The sequence below is a fragment of the Schistocerca serialis genome, chromosome 8, assembly GCF_023864345.2.
Source record: "Schistocerca serialis cubense isolate TAMUIC-IGC-003099 chromosome 8, iqSchSeri2.2, whole genome shotgun sequence".
Classification (NCBI taxonomy): Eukaryota; Metazoa; Arthropoda; class Insecta; order Orthoptera; family Acrididae; genus Schistocerca; species Schistocerca serialis.
In genome coordinates, this window is record NC_064645.1 from 408,142,960 (window position 1) to 408,155,641 (window position 12,682).

At 38.2% G+C, this 12,682-nt stretch overlaps 1 protein-coding gene across 2 annotated transcripts in view; it reads right to left on the reverse strand.

The window, feature by feature from the left end:
- Nucleotides 1-291: 291 nt before the first annotated feature.
- Nucleotides 292-12,682, reverse strand: part of LOC126416705 (F-box only protein 22-like) — a 231,723-nt gene continuing 219,332 nt past the window's right edge. For both annotated transcript variants that reach the window (XM_050084518.1, XM_050084517.1), the window contains exon 10: nt 292-645. In XM_050084518.1, coding sequence (XP_049940475.1) covers nt 512-645 — 134 coding nt within the window. In that variant the 3' untranslated portion in view covers nt 292-511. The remainder of the gene's footprint in view (nt 646-12,682) is intronic.

Sequence of the window (12,682 nt, forward strand, 5' to 3'; positions counted from 1 at the left end):
TAAAAATGTACTGTGCATGGAAGAGAGAGAGAGAGAGAGGGGGGGGTGGGGGCACGGGGTAGTGCGAGAGTGTTATTTTAGCTGTCGAATATGTCTCTTTGGTCTTTTTCAGGGGTAGAAAACATGAATGTTGGTGGTTCCCAATTCCTGAATTTCTTCTTAAACAGCACAGATCATGGTAGGATAATATTCACTATTTACTTTCAGAACATAAGGATTAAGTGTAGAATGTTTCCATTTGGAAGCAGTGGAGTCTTTTTCATATAATAATGCTAAACAAGAGACAGCATATTACTTTTCTTATGAAATGCACTTTTTGTGCTTTATTCAAAATTTTATTTTACAGAACAATCACAGTATTCACAGACAATGAAATATGCACATTTATTTTCAACATAATTCATTATCAGCTTCTTATTGATTATTCAGCACTGTCTATTGAGAATGGAATGAGATAAACTGCTTGTGAAAATTAAGCAAAACACACAAAAAAAGAAAATAAAACTAAATCTCACTTTTTTTTCTGAACACTGTTGGGTCCAAATGACAAATGCACAAAAACTGAAGTGTAGCTGTGTAGAAGATCATCCACTACTGAAATACGTTTGCGTTTTGGTGCTTCAATTCCAGACTCTTGTGTCTTACCTGGAAGACAATAAGAATGTTAATTGTTTATTTGTATATGTTCCCCTGTCTATGAATGTCAGAGAGAAAACCACATACATTATTTGCATGTTCCACATATCATACTTATGAATTCTTGCTATAATGAGGAGTGACTCAATTATATAGTGCCCTTTCTTGGTAAAAAAAAAAAAAAAAAAAAAAAAAAAAAAAAAAAAAATTACGGCAACATGTTGACTATTTACCTGCCTGTCTTATGCTGCTGCTTATTTCTTTTCTTTTTACATGTAGTGGTTTATACTCTGAAACTTTCTGGCAGATTAAATCTGCACGTCAGACCAAGAGTCGAACTTGGAACCTTTGCCTATCTATCATGGGCAAATGCTCTACTGGCTGAGCTCCCAAGCACAATGACCCGTACTCACAGCTTTTCTCTCATGAGTATCTCATCTTCTACGTTTCATACTTCACAGAAGCTCTCCTCTGAAATGTGCAAGACTAGCACTCCTGGAAGAAAGGTGACTGCGGAGACATGGCTTGGCCACAGGATGTTGGGGAATGTTTCCAGAATGCAAACGTTCCGAGCTTGAGTCTTGGTCTGGAACACAGTTTTAATCCTCCAGGAAGTTTCATATCAGTGTGCACTCTGCTGGGGAGTGAAAATTTCATTCTGGTTTGTACTCTTTTCACCCCCTCCTTTCCCTCTCTGGCACACACACACACACACACACACACACACACACACACACACACACACACACACACACACACACACACTATTGACTATATACTTGACACAATAAACACAGTTTTGCTTCATGTCATGTACTAGCTGAAGAATGAGGTAGCTATGGTACTGTGCAATTAAGAATCTTTGGAAGAAATGTATCATCAACATCCAATATTGCAAACAGTAAGGTAAATAAACATACTCCAGAGCACTACCGTTATTTTCACTATTAAATACAGATATAAAAAAAAACTATACATTAATTTACTGTAATTACAATACATTAAAAATAAAGTACTTTTGAAGTAAACTGCAGTGTTTATTATAAATATGAAATAAGTACAAAAAATCAATTTTCATGATACAAATTTCAATTTTGAGGAGACGGTAGAAAGAAAAATTATCACTTATCCACAAGGGATAGTTTGCCATGGTGAAGACTGTAGGACTGAATATACATTTTAAAGCTATGTTCATTACATTATGTAGAATGACAGTCTAAGAAAATTGTGATGATACGGTGGTTCCTTAATTCCTTTGTATACCTGCTGCTGCCACCGCTTCATCCTTGTTGAGCAGATGAAAACTGGGCTTGCGTTCTTTAAGTCAGGGTTGATGGTGCTTTTAGTAATTCCTACGTACATAGTTCCTATGTGCACCTGATCACATGTGCAAAGGATTTTGTATACTCATGCCCTTGCATGTGTACTTAATTGTATATAGAATTACTAAAAGAATCATTGAAACATTGTTTAAAGAGTTACCAAATTTGACTCTTTGATAATATAGTTTTAACAACGTTCAAGCATCACAATTCTAGGATGTAGAGAAAAACCACAGAAATTAAAAACACAAAATCAATTTTACCACAACAAATTAGGGGCTAAAATTAGACATATGTGGGACTTAGTGCTGTTTTCTTTGTTTAGCATTACATCTTCTGATGTACAATCTCTGCAACACATGTCAGTGTGACTCCATGGTAATTGTCAGTGCTCAGATAAAGTCACAACTCAAGAGTTATCATTAAACAGTTCAAATGTTCTGGCCAATAAAACAAGTTTTCATTTTAAAATTAATTATGTTTTTGTAGTGTCTGAGTATATTTTACACAGAAGGAGATGAAATATCAGGCACAGAAATGTACCTTAGATCAAAGCATAATGCACCTAAAACCAATGTGTTAGCAACTGTATTATGAAAAGAATATATTATAACAACAAAAATAATCAATTTTTTACAATATAATGTAATTGGATAGATAAAAAAAAAATCTACTCATCAGGCACAGGCAGGAGAACACACATACAGAAAAACATATTACATATGCAAGCTTTCAGACACAAGGGCACACTTACCAGATGGGGTGAGAAGAATCCCTCCTTCTCATTCCGTCTGGTAAATGTCCTCTGACCTGGGCTCTGATTGACTTTTTTGCACTGTTGCCCTTTTCCTAAACCTCTCCAATCCTTTTCCTTTGCACCTCTTCCTCTCCCTTCAGCCCTCCTGCCAGAAGAATGAGCCACTGCCTCCGAAAGCTTGCATATGTAATACCTTTTTTATGTGTGTTCTCCTGCTGCCGCTTGGTGAGTATAAAACGATATATTGTTGCTCGCCATATAGGGGAGACATTGAGTCGTGGACAGGCACAGTTAAGAGACTGCTGTACATTTAAGCATGTGGCCAAAAGGACTATTCCTGAAATAGGAAACACACACACACACACACACACACACACACACACACACACACGACCACTGTCTTCAGCCACTGTGTGGGTGTTTCCTATTTTGGAAGACATTTTTTGGCTGAAAGCTTAAATGAATAGCAGTCTCTTTATTGTGCCTGTCTGCGACTCAAAGTCTACTCTATATGGTGAGCAGCATTCTTACCATTTTCATAATACTGTCATTATTTCATCCTGGATTTACCACTGTTTAAAAACAATGTGTGACAATTTTTGATGGTTTGATGTTGTTTCTTCTGGTTTAGACTTCTAACAATAAAAACTTTGCAAGATTATTCTGTAAAGATTTAAAAACAATTCCCTTCTTAAAGCTTATGGTTGTGAAGCCTACAGTTATTTGCCCTATGACGAAATTTGGGCCAAAGTTCTTCACATCACACTGCATGTGAGACAACCAGAAGAATGTTTACCCAAACTGCAAAATTCAGCTGACATGACAAAACTTTCATGCTTATAATGCTTTTTGCCACTTAAATGGTGACAGGAAACACACACACACACACACACACACGCACACACACACACACACACACACACACACACACACAGACAGACAGAGAATGAGTGAGGGGGGGGGGGGGGGGGGGGCAGGTGAGTATGCCCTTGCAAGCTGCCACCAGAGAGAAATTTCAGCCTGAGACTGAGAAATTCTTTGTTGATCAGTGCGTGGCTAACAATCAGGGCCCAAATTATAAAGTGCACAACTCAGCACATTTTGAAATTTTATAACAGAGCCAGTTCTAACATGACAGAGGAATAAAAGTAGCACAGTCAATGAAGGAAGTTGTTGAAGTGGCCGACAACCAAATTAAATAATGTTTGCCCATTCAGAAGAGGCAGAAAAAGCAAACAGCTCAGAAATAAAGTCAGCAACTTCTAAACGTTTTGTTGGGTGCTGTCAAAGTGGAGTGAGTAGCTGTTACATCAATTACTCAAGTACAATAAATTTAGACAGATACTGATGCATTTGACTGCACTAACAAGAGGTACAGTTCCAGATACTGCTGGAAGGAATACAAATAAATTATTAAGAAACAGTATCACTCAGTTTTTTAAACCACAGTTGCTTTCTCAGAAAGAGACATGAGAAACATAAGGGCAAGATAGGAAAGAGGTGGAGGGAGATCACCCAGAATCAATTTAAGAGTCATCCAAAAGATACAAGACCACTGACAGTATTAACAAGGCATGGCACTTTGTATGCAGAGGTAATCAGTAAACAGCTGGGTCACAGACATTACTTGGTGGATGAGTCCAATGAAGCCCTCAGCACACAAGACCACCACATATGCTTATGGTTGTGAAGCCTCCAGTTATTTACCCCAGCAGTACTGTGTATATGATTTTGCCTTGGATTCAATTTGGATTCTCCATAATTTACTCACACTAATCTCAGCTTTTGCCTATGGATATTTTGGTTCATGACTTCCAATGTGAAGTAACTTGCCCTCATATCTGTGATAGCACTTATTTTGAACATTACCAAGGCTTCATTATGCTCTCTATGTTCATCGACATATCAGTCAGTTTTTATGGATTGGAAATCTTTAACTCAAGCACTGCTTTGCAGGCTTAAAGAAACAGAGGTTACTGTGTAACAGTTGTAAAACAAAGGATAGGACTGTAGATAGAGAGATCCTGAATGAAACACGTTTGGCTGTCAAAAGAGCAAGGTGTGAAGCCTTCAATGTCTATTGCAGCAGAGTATAGTCAAATGATCTTTCACAAAACCCAAAGAAATTCTAGCTGGATGTAAAGGTTGTTAATGGCACCAGAATTAGTGTCCAGTCCCTGTCAGTGAGATGGGAACAAAAAATGAGGGTAGCAAAGCAAAAGCTGAAATGCTTAACTCCGTTTTTCAATTATTCCTTTACAAAGGAAAATCCAGGAGAACTGCCCCAATTTAATCCTTGTACCATTGAAAAGATGAGTGAAATAATTATTAGTGCCAGTGGTGTTGAGAAAAGCTGAAATGGTTAAAACTGAACAAAGCTCCAGGGCCTAATGGAATCCCTATCAAAATTTACACCGAATTTGCAGCTGAGTTAGCCCTTCTTCTAACAATAATCTACTGTAGATTCATCAAACAAAAAACTGTGCCCAGTTCTTTGGAAAAAGCATAGGGCACACCCATTTATAAGAAGGGTAGTACAAAACTACCATCCAATCTCCTTGACATCGATTTGTTTTAGAATCTCAGAAAATATTTCGAGCTCAAACATAATGACATATCTTTAACAGAATGACCTCCTCCATGCCAACCAGCATGGATTCCCAACACACTGATCATGTGAAACACAGCTCACACTTTTCTCACATGACATACTGAAAGTTTTGAGTCAAGGGAGGCAATATTTCTTGATTTCCGAGAAGCATTTGACTCAGTACCACACTTATGCTTATAGTTAAAAATATAATCAGACATGGTGCCAAGTGAAATTTGTGACTGGACTGATGACTTTTTGGTCTGGTGGACACAGCATGTTGTCTTGGATGCATGGTCATCATCAGATGTAGAAATAATATCTGGTTTTCCCCAGGGAAGTTTATTGGGATCCTTTCTGTGCATGTTGTATATTAATGAACTTGCAGAGAATATTAATTGTAAAATCAGGCTTCTTGCAGATGATTCAGTTACTTATAAAGAAGTACTGTCCGAAAGAAGCTGCATAAATATTCAGTCAGGTCTTGACGAGATTTCAAAGTGGTGCAGAGATTGGAAACTTGCTTTAAATGTTCAGAAATGTAAAATTTTGCAATCCACAAAAAAAAAAAAAAAAAAAAAAAAAAAAAAAAAAAAAAAAAAAAAAAAAAATCAGTATCCTGTGACTAAAATAAAAATGAGTCACTACTGGAATTGGCCAACTTATACAAATACCTCAGTATAATACTTTGTAGGATTATGAAATGGAATGATCACAAATGCTTGGTTGTCGGTAAAGCAAGTGGTAGACTTTGGTTTATTGGTAGAGTACTGGGGAAGTGCAGTCAGTCTACAAACGAGATTGCTTACAAATCACTTGTGTGACTGGTTCTAGAATACTGCTCAAGTGTGTGGGGCTCGTGCTAAATAGGACTAACAGGGGATATTGTATGTGTACGGAGAAGGGCAGCTGATCCATGGGTAAATATTACAGAGATACTGAACTGGCAGAGTCTTGAATATTGATGTAAACTACCCTGAGAAAGTGTACTTAAAAGTTTCAAGAACTGACTTTAAATATTAACTCTAGGAAAATACTCCAACCTCTACACATCCCTCACACAGGGATCGCGAAGATAAGATTAGAATAATTACAGCAGGTGCAGAGGCATTCAAACAATCATTCTTCCCACACTCCCTACATGAATGGAATGAGAAGAAACCCTAACAATTGGTACAATGGGATGCACCCTCTGCCATGCACTTCATAATGGTTTGCAGGGAATAGATGTAGATGGAGACTTATTCTTTACGTGTACTGACCAATTGTACCTCATGAGACATTAAAACGGTGACTCAACCTATCAAGCATTACTGACTATTCATTATGGAACCTAAGTTTTTGGAGCTGCGGTGCTACCTATTAACTCAGCAGCAGCAGCAGCAGCAGCGATCTGTTGAGATGCTGGCTGCACAGAGGCAACCAGCAGCTCCTCCCACCCCTCCAGTCCACTGGTTGACCAGTTCTGATGAGGTGCAGGAATCTTATGAGGTCTATCTCCATTGGTTCATGCTCTATTGTAAGGCAAGTAAGAAGCACCATTTGTGAAGTGATCAAAAACTACACCCACTTAAAGTACCTAATAGTATAGTTTTCCGATATTTGTGACTTCTTGTCCAAATATTGTGGACAATAGATATGTATTGTACCTGCTAGGCATCAATACACTATGTTCCCTGACTCACTAATTTGTAAGACCTTGGTCAGCAGTCACTTTGTTTGCAAAAATTGCAAAGTTTCCTTACGGGAATTTGCTTATCAGGAAAGACACTGTCAGATAAGCTCCAGATTGTGAAGTATAAAGTGAGGCACAAGATGGTTCAAATCACATCTCGTATGATACAAAAATTGCCCAATCTCTTGAAACAGCAGAGCTATCACATAAAGTGATGTGTACTTCATAAATGCCTGACATTGCAGTCAATTTTCATCTGATGAAAATCGTTCAACTTCAGTATCAGATGTACCATCACACACTTTAAAGGCAGCGTTGTATCACATGATAGTTTGTACAGTAAGTAGTCATAAAATACTGTCAGTGTTGCTAGTTGCTTTAGTACAAGGGTTTAAAGCATATTGTCCACTCGTCTGTTGGTACGACACCACGTAGAGGCTACTCCTCCATACCTTTTCTGTTAGAAAATCACAGTAGTAAGACACACAAATTGTGTCCCATACATTATGTCAAACATGTCTGTCATGATTCCTTCTCTTGTGACACACTGTGTCATGCCCACAATCGGAAGGGATGTCTGTGGATGACTGAACGAGGTGGTAAGCAATCAATGCGCCACCCCATGTTATTTCAGTGCATCTGAAGCACTAACTGGGAACCAGTGTAAACTAATTGTCACCACTTGATCAACGGTATTTCTGTGGAATTGCAAGTTGATACTGAGTCTACCATGTTGCTAATAAATGTGGAAACATGACGACCATTATTTATTGGTTATAAACTGCAGGTTGGAAACTGAAGAATTGCAAAAGGTAGTAAATTAAGAAGATGGGACCTGGATAAACTGAAGGAACCAGAGGCTGTTGAGAGTTCCAAAGGGAGCATCAAGCAACGCTGGACTGAAAAATGGAAACGGAATACCATAGAAGATGAATGAATAGCTTTGGGAGAAGAAATAGGGAAGGCAGTAGAGAACCACACATCTAAAAAGCCAAGGGATAGCAAAATCCCTGGAAAGCAAAGGAGATACTGAATTTAACTGAAGAAAGGGGAAAACATAAAAATACAATACAGGAAGCAAGTGAAAGGGGAAAATGAGTTTGACAAAAAGTGTGAAATAGCTACGCAGGAATGGCTAGAGGAAAAAATTTAAGCCTGTAGAAGCGCACATAACTATGGGAAAGACAGATGCTACCTATGGGAAACTTAGAGAGACATTTGGAGAAAAGAGAAGCTGGCTGAAAAGTTGGTGCTGAAAGTTAATCATGAATTACATTGTGAATCATTGATGGATCTGTGCAATTTCCGCTTGGTTCTCAGAAGCACATTTCAATTTTCAGACCTTGAAACTTCTCAAAGTTTTGTACTGTGCCACTGTAAACAAGCATTGGGCGGTCAGCTGTCTGTGGTCACTAGAGATGAATTGGCAGCAGTATTACTTGGAACTGTTTTCATACAGTGCAGCTGAAAATTTCAATTCTTTTATAATCCAAGTCATTGGAGAAATTTATTTGCCTACCTTGTTATTACTTTTTATTGATTACCTCATTAACTCTCTTATTATTACCAATTTCAACACAGAAAAAATATAAATTAAAAAAACTGTAGAATGCATTTGAGAATCTAACACAGGTTCTCTGCTCCCCAGCCAGATGCCTTAATCACTATGCCAATGGCACTTCCATCAGTTTCTTTTCTTAATCTCTAGGAAAATATGCGCTTGCGAATCTCATATACGATGGCAAAAAATGCCTTATTTTCAATTATCCCTCACTCCTGTTATTTTGAGTAGATTTTGCAATGTCAACTGCAGAGGTGGTTTTCTCAACAGTGGAGGGGTGTTAAGCTTAAGAGTCTTTTGAGTTTAGATTGTACACAAGTGACCTACCAAATATGAACTGAATTGGTTGGCCATAACTGAGGTCTTCCCCACGTCACTATTACTGGGATTCCTGGGAGAGCCAGCTATGACAGAACTATTCCACCTGGTATGCAAGATATATGAGAGAGGTGAAATACCCTCCAACTTGGAGAAGAATGTAATAATTCCAGTTCCAAAGAAGCACGTGTTAACAATGAACACTATCGAACCATCAATTTAATAAGTCATGGTTGCAAAATATTGACATGAATTATTTAGAGACGAATGGAAAATCTGGTAGATGCCAACATCAGGGAAGATCAGTTTGGGTTTCGGAGAAATGTAAGAAGACAAGAGGCAGCACTGACCTTATGATTTATCTTGGAAGACAGGTTGAAGACTTGAAATAAAAAATTGGACAGGTGTGAGTAGGACTCGCATGCTGGAGGTTCTGTACAAACTTAATTATGTATACAGACAATTCAACAATTCTGGGAACTGAGAATGTCAACCATTTTTTCCTTTTCTCACCACTGAAACTGGCAAGCTACCAGTCCCAGAAACACCAAGATTTTCGTGAAGGTTTTAATTCCAATAACATAAATGGGACACAGTCACACAGGAGGCAGGTGACCATTATTATAATAATCAGTACATCTCCATTCAGGCTAACTGGGTCTGCGAGTGTTTGTTTCACATACAACTTGAAACGCCGTATCTATGTGCAATAATCACTCCTGGGTATCTGGTGATGGCAAATTCTGAAATGCATCATATGACCAATGTAGTCATTCCTCGCCTAATGTTTGACTTTTATCACTGTGATCCACTCAGTCTGAATGCAGAACTACCGACTGTTTTACTTTCAAATTTGATGCTGGATAATGAATGACAAAAGAAATATCTTTTTTGTGTGATATAAATACAAATTAACAATTCTCAGATATTTTGTTTCACTTAGGTGAAGGTTTTCGTGAGTGAGTTTGTGAGTATTAAAATATTGAACATAAATGGCCATATCTTGATTGCACTGATTTAGAAGCTCCAATGTTTATAACACCACCAAGGGACCATAGATCTCAGTATGGTCATAATTTTCAACTTGATACATCTACCCGTTTCTGAGAAAAAGGGTTTTTAACAGTTGAACAGACAGACAACAAAGTGATCCTACAATGTTTCCATTTTTACCAATTGTGGTATGGAATCTTAAAAAAGGCTCTAAATTCCACAATAAGCAATTTCTGAAGTTTTTGTGTAAAATGGAATCTACATGCTGTGATGTTTTCGTTTTCTTTAAAGGCAAAGAGAAAAGATGAAGCAGTAGTCCAGCAAAGAGCCTGCGCCAACTGTTGTGTGTTTTCGATTTTCAAATGTTAAAAAACCACACAAAGTTTTTCCTCTTTCTTGGTAAGAAGAGGGACTTGCTCTCTGATTATGCTCTAAAATAATGTGCGTCTACATTCATTCATTAGCAAAGGTAGCCATTCTGGTTTGAGAGAATAAGGAAAAAGTCTGTATTTTTTATGTATGTAGAAGAAATAATACAATCATATTTCGTAAGTGAAAAATTGTGTTATTATTCCAAGTAGTACTGTAATATAGAAGAATTCAAGACATCCACCTGTGTACTTTGGAGCTAATATGAAGATCCGATTACAAGAGGAATGATGTACACGGTCAAGATTTTGTACGTGGATATGGCGATTGGGAGTAGGTATTATTAATTGGTAAGCATAAATCTACAGCAAGAGAAAGACTATTTCAACTATGCAGAACTAATATGAACCCATTTACAGGCATAGCCCAGCTTATTGTGCTTGTCCGAGCACCGAAAAATTAATCTAATTATTTCCATACACAAAGGGCATTCAAAAATTTTGCACAGTCATCTCCGATTTTTTTATTTTTTGCAGGAGGAGGATGAAATTTTTTGTGAACATACTTGGTACATTTAGCTATAAGATGGTGTATAATAGTATTTTCTTTTATTTACAGTTGAGCCATAGTGGACCATGAAGTAGATGTCCGGTTGCAACAACGGTCAGTGATGGAGTTTCTCTCCAAGACCGGCGATGACTCTGCCACATCGATTCATAGGAAGTTGCTCCCTTTTTATAGAGAGGTCACAGTGGTTTGCAGAAGTATACACCAGTGGCTGCAGAGGTTTACAGAAGGTGATGTCTCTCTACTGGACAATCCACAATGTGGTAGACCATCAACGGAAGTGGGTGATGTGAATAAGGAGACCATTGATCAAATCATCCAAAATGACAGATGTATGATGACAAAACAGCTTGCTGAAATGACTCATTTGTCATTGGATAGTGTGGTATCACTTGTACAGCCAATAGGGTACAGAAAAATCTGTGCATGTTGGGTGCCCTAGATTATTGAGAAGAGAAATGTAAACGAAGAAGAATGTGTGCGAGGGTCTTGTGAAGATCTTTACTGAAGAGAGGAAACAGTGTTTTGATGGCATCATTACCCAGGATGAAACATGGTTGTTTTTGTCCAAATCTGAGAGCTGAGAGCAAAACCCAATCCATGTAGTGGCATCATCTGGGTTCCGCTCGGAAGCAGAAACCGAGACTTTCATGAACAGCAGGCCAAAAGATGATGGCCTCGTTCTTCTGGGATCGGTGTGGTGTAATTTTAATTGACGTTTTGGAACCTGGCTCCACAATTACCGGGACCGTTACTGTTTATCATTGGACAAGATGCGACATGCCATCAAGACCCACAGAACACAGCTTCAGCGTCAGCTCATCAGACTACACCATGACAATGCCAAACCCCATACAGACCTTATTACACAGGAGAAAATCAGGAAAATGGGTTGGGAAATCGTTCCTCAACCTCCTACAGTCCGGACTTGGCTCTGTCTGATTTTTACCTCTTTGGTCGTCCGAAAGCCCACCTGCGCGGTAAGACGTGATAGTGAGAAAGACCTTATTTTCTGTGTCAAGCGATGGTGTAAAACTCTACCAAAGTGCATTTACATCATGGAAAGAACATTGGGCCAGATGCGTCACAGCTGATGGAGGCTACATTGAGTATGCTCAAAGTACAGCTAAATGTTCCAAGTATGTTCACAAAAACTTTCATTCTCCTCCTGCAAAAAATTAAAAAAAATAGAGATCACTGTGCAAAACTTTTTGAACACCATTTGTATCTAAACATTTATTATATATCCTTTATTATATTATAATGCCAAGCCCAACAATGTATAAAAGGCTCAAAATATCATGAGTGAAAATTTAGTACCAAATGCACAGCTCGATGGCCACTGCCGTTAACATTTGAAAAGTGCTACGTTCCACGCACTTACTCCTCAGTGTTAGATAAAATGGTGGAGGTGGTAAATGTTTGTACCAGTTTGAGTGGAAAGAAGCAACAAATTAAAGGAGAAGGTATGGCTGCTGCAATGAGGAAAGAGTTGAAAAACGGAGGGAATGAATATGTAAGTTCATATAATAAATGTATTCCAACAAAAGCTCATCCATCGCAGGAGGTAAGTCTCATTACTGACCACTAATCCACACCATACCTGGGAAGTAGTTTTTATTCTTGTTACAAAATTTTGTCGCAATTATGAATATTTTTGACATCAGATGTATTAGGCATGGAAATCATACCTATTGGTGACACACGAGAATTTGTGATTCACTGGGACTTGAACCCAGATTTCATGCTTATCATGGGAGACTGCCTTCACACAGCACTTCATTGTGTGGCAAGACTTATAACAACAGCATTGTGCCAACTGGTGGTCCTTGCCATCATCACCTGACAGCCAAACATACAGTATCTGGGGAGTTATTTACATGTGCTGATCAAA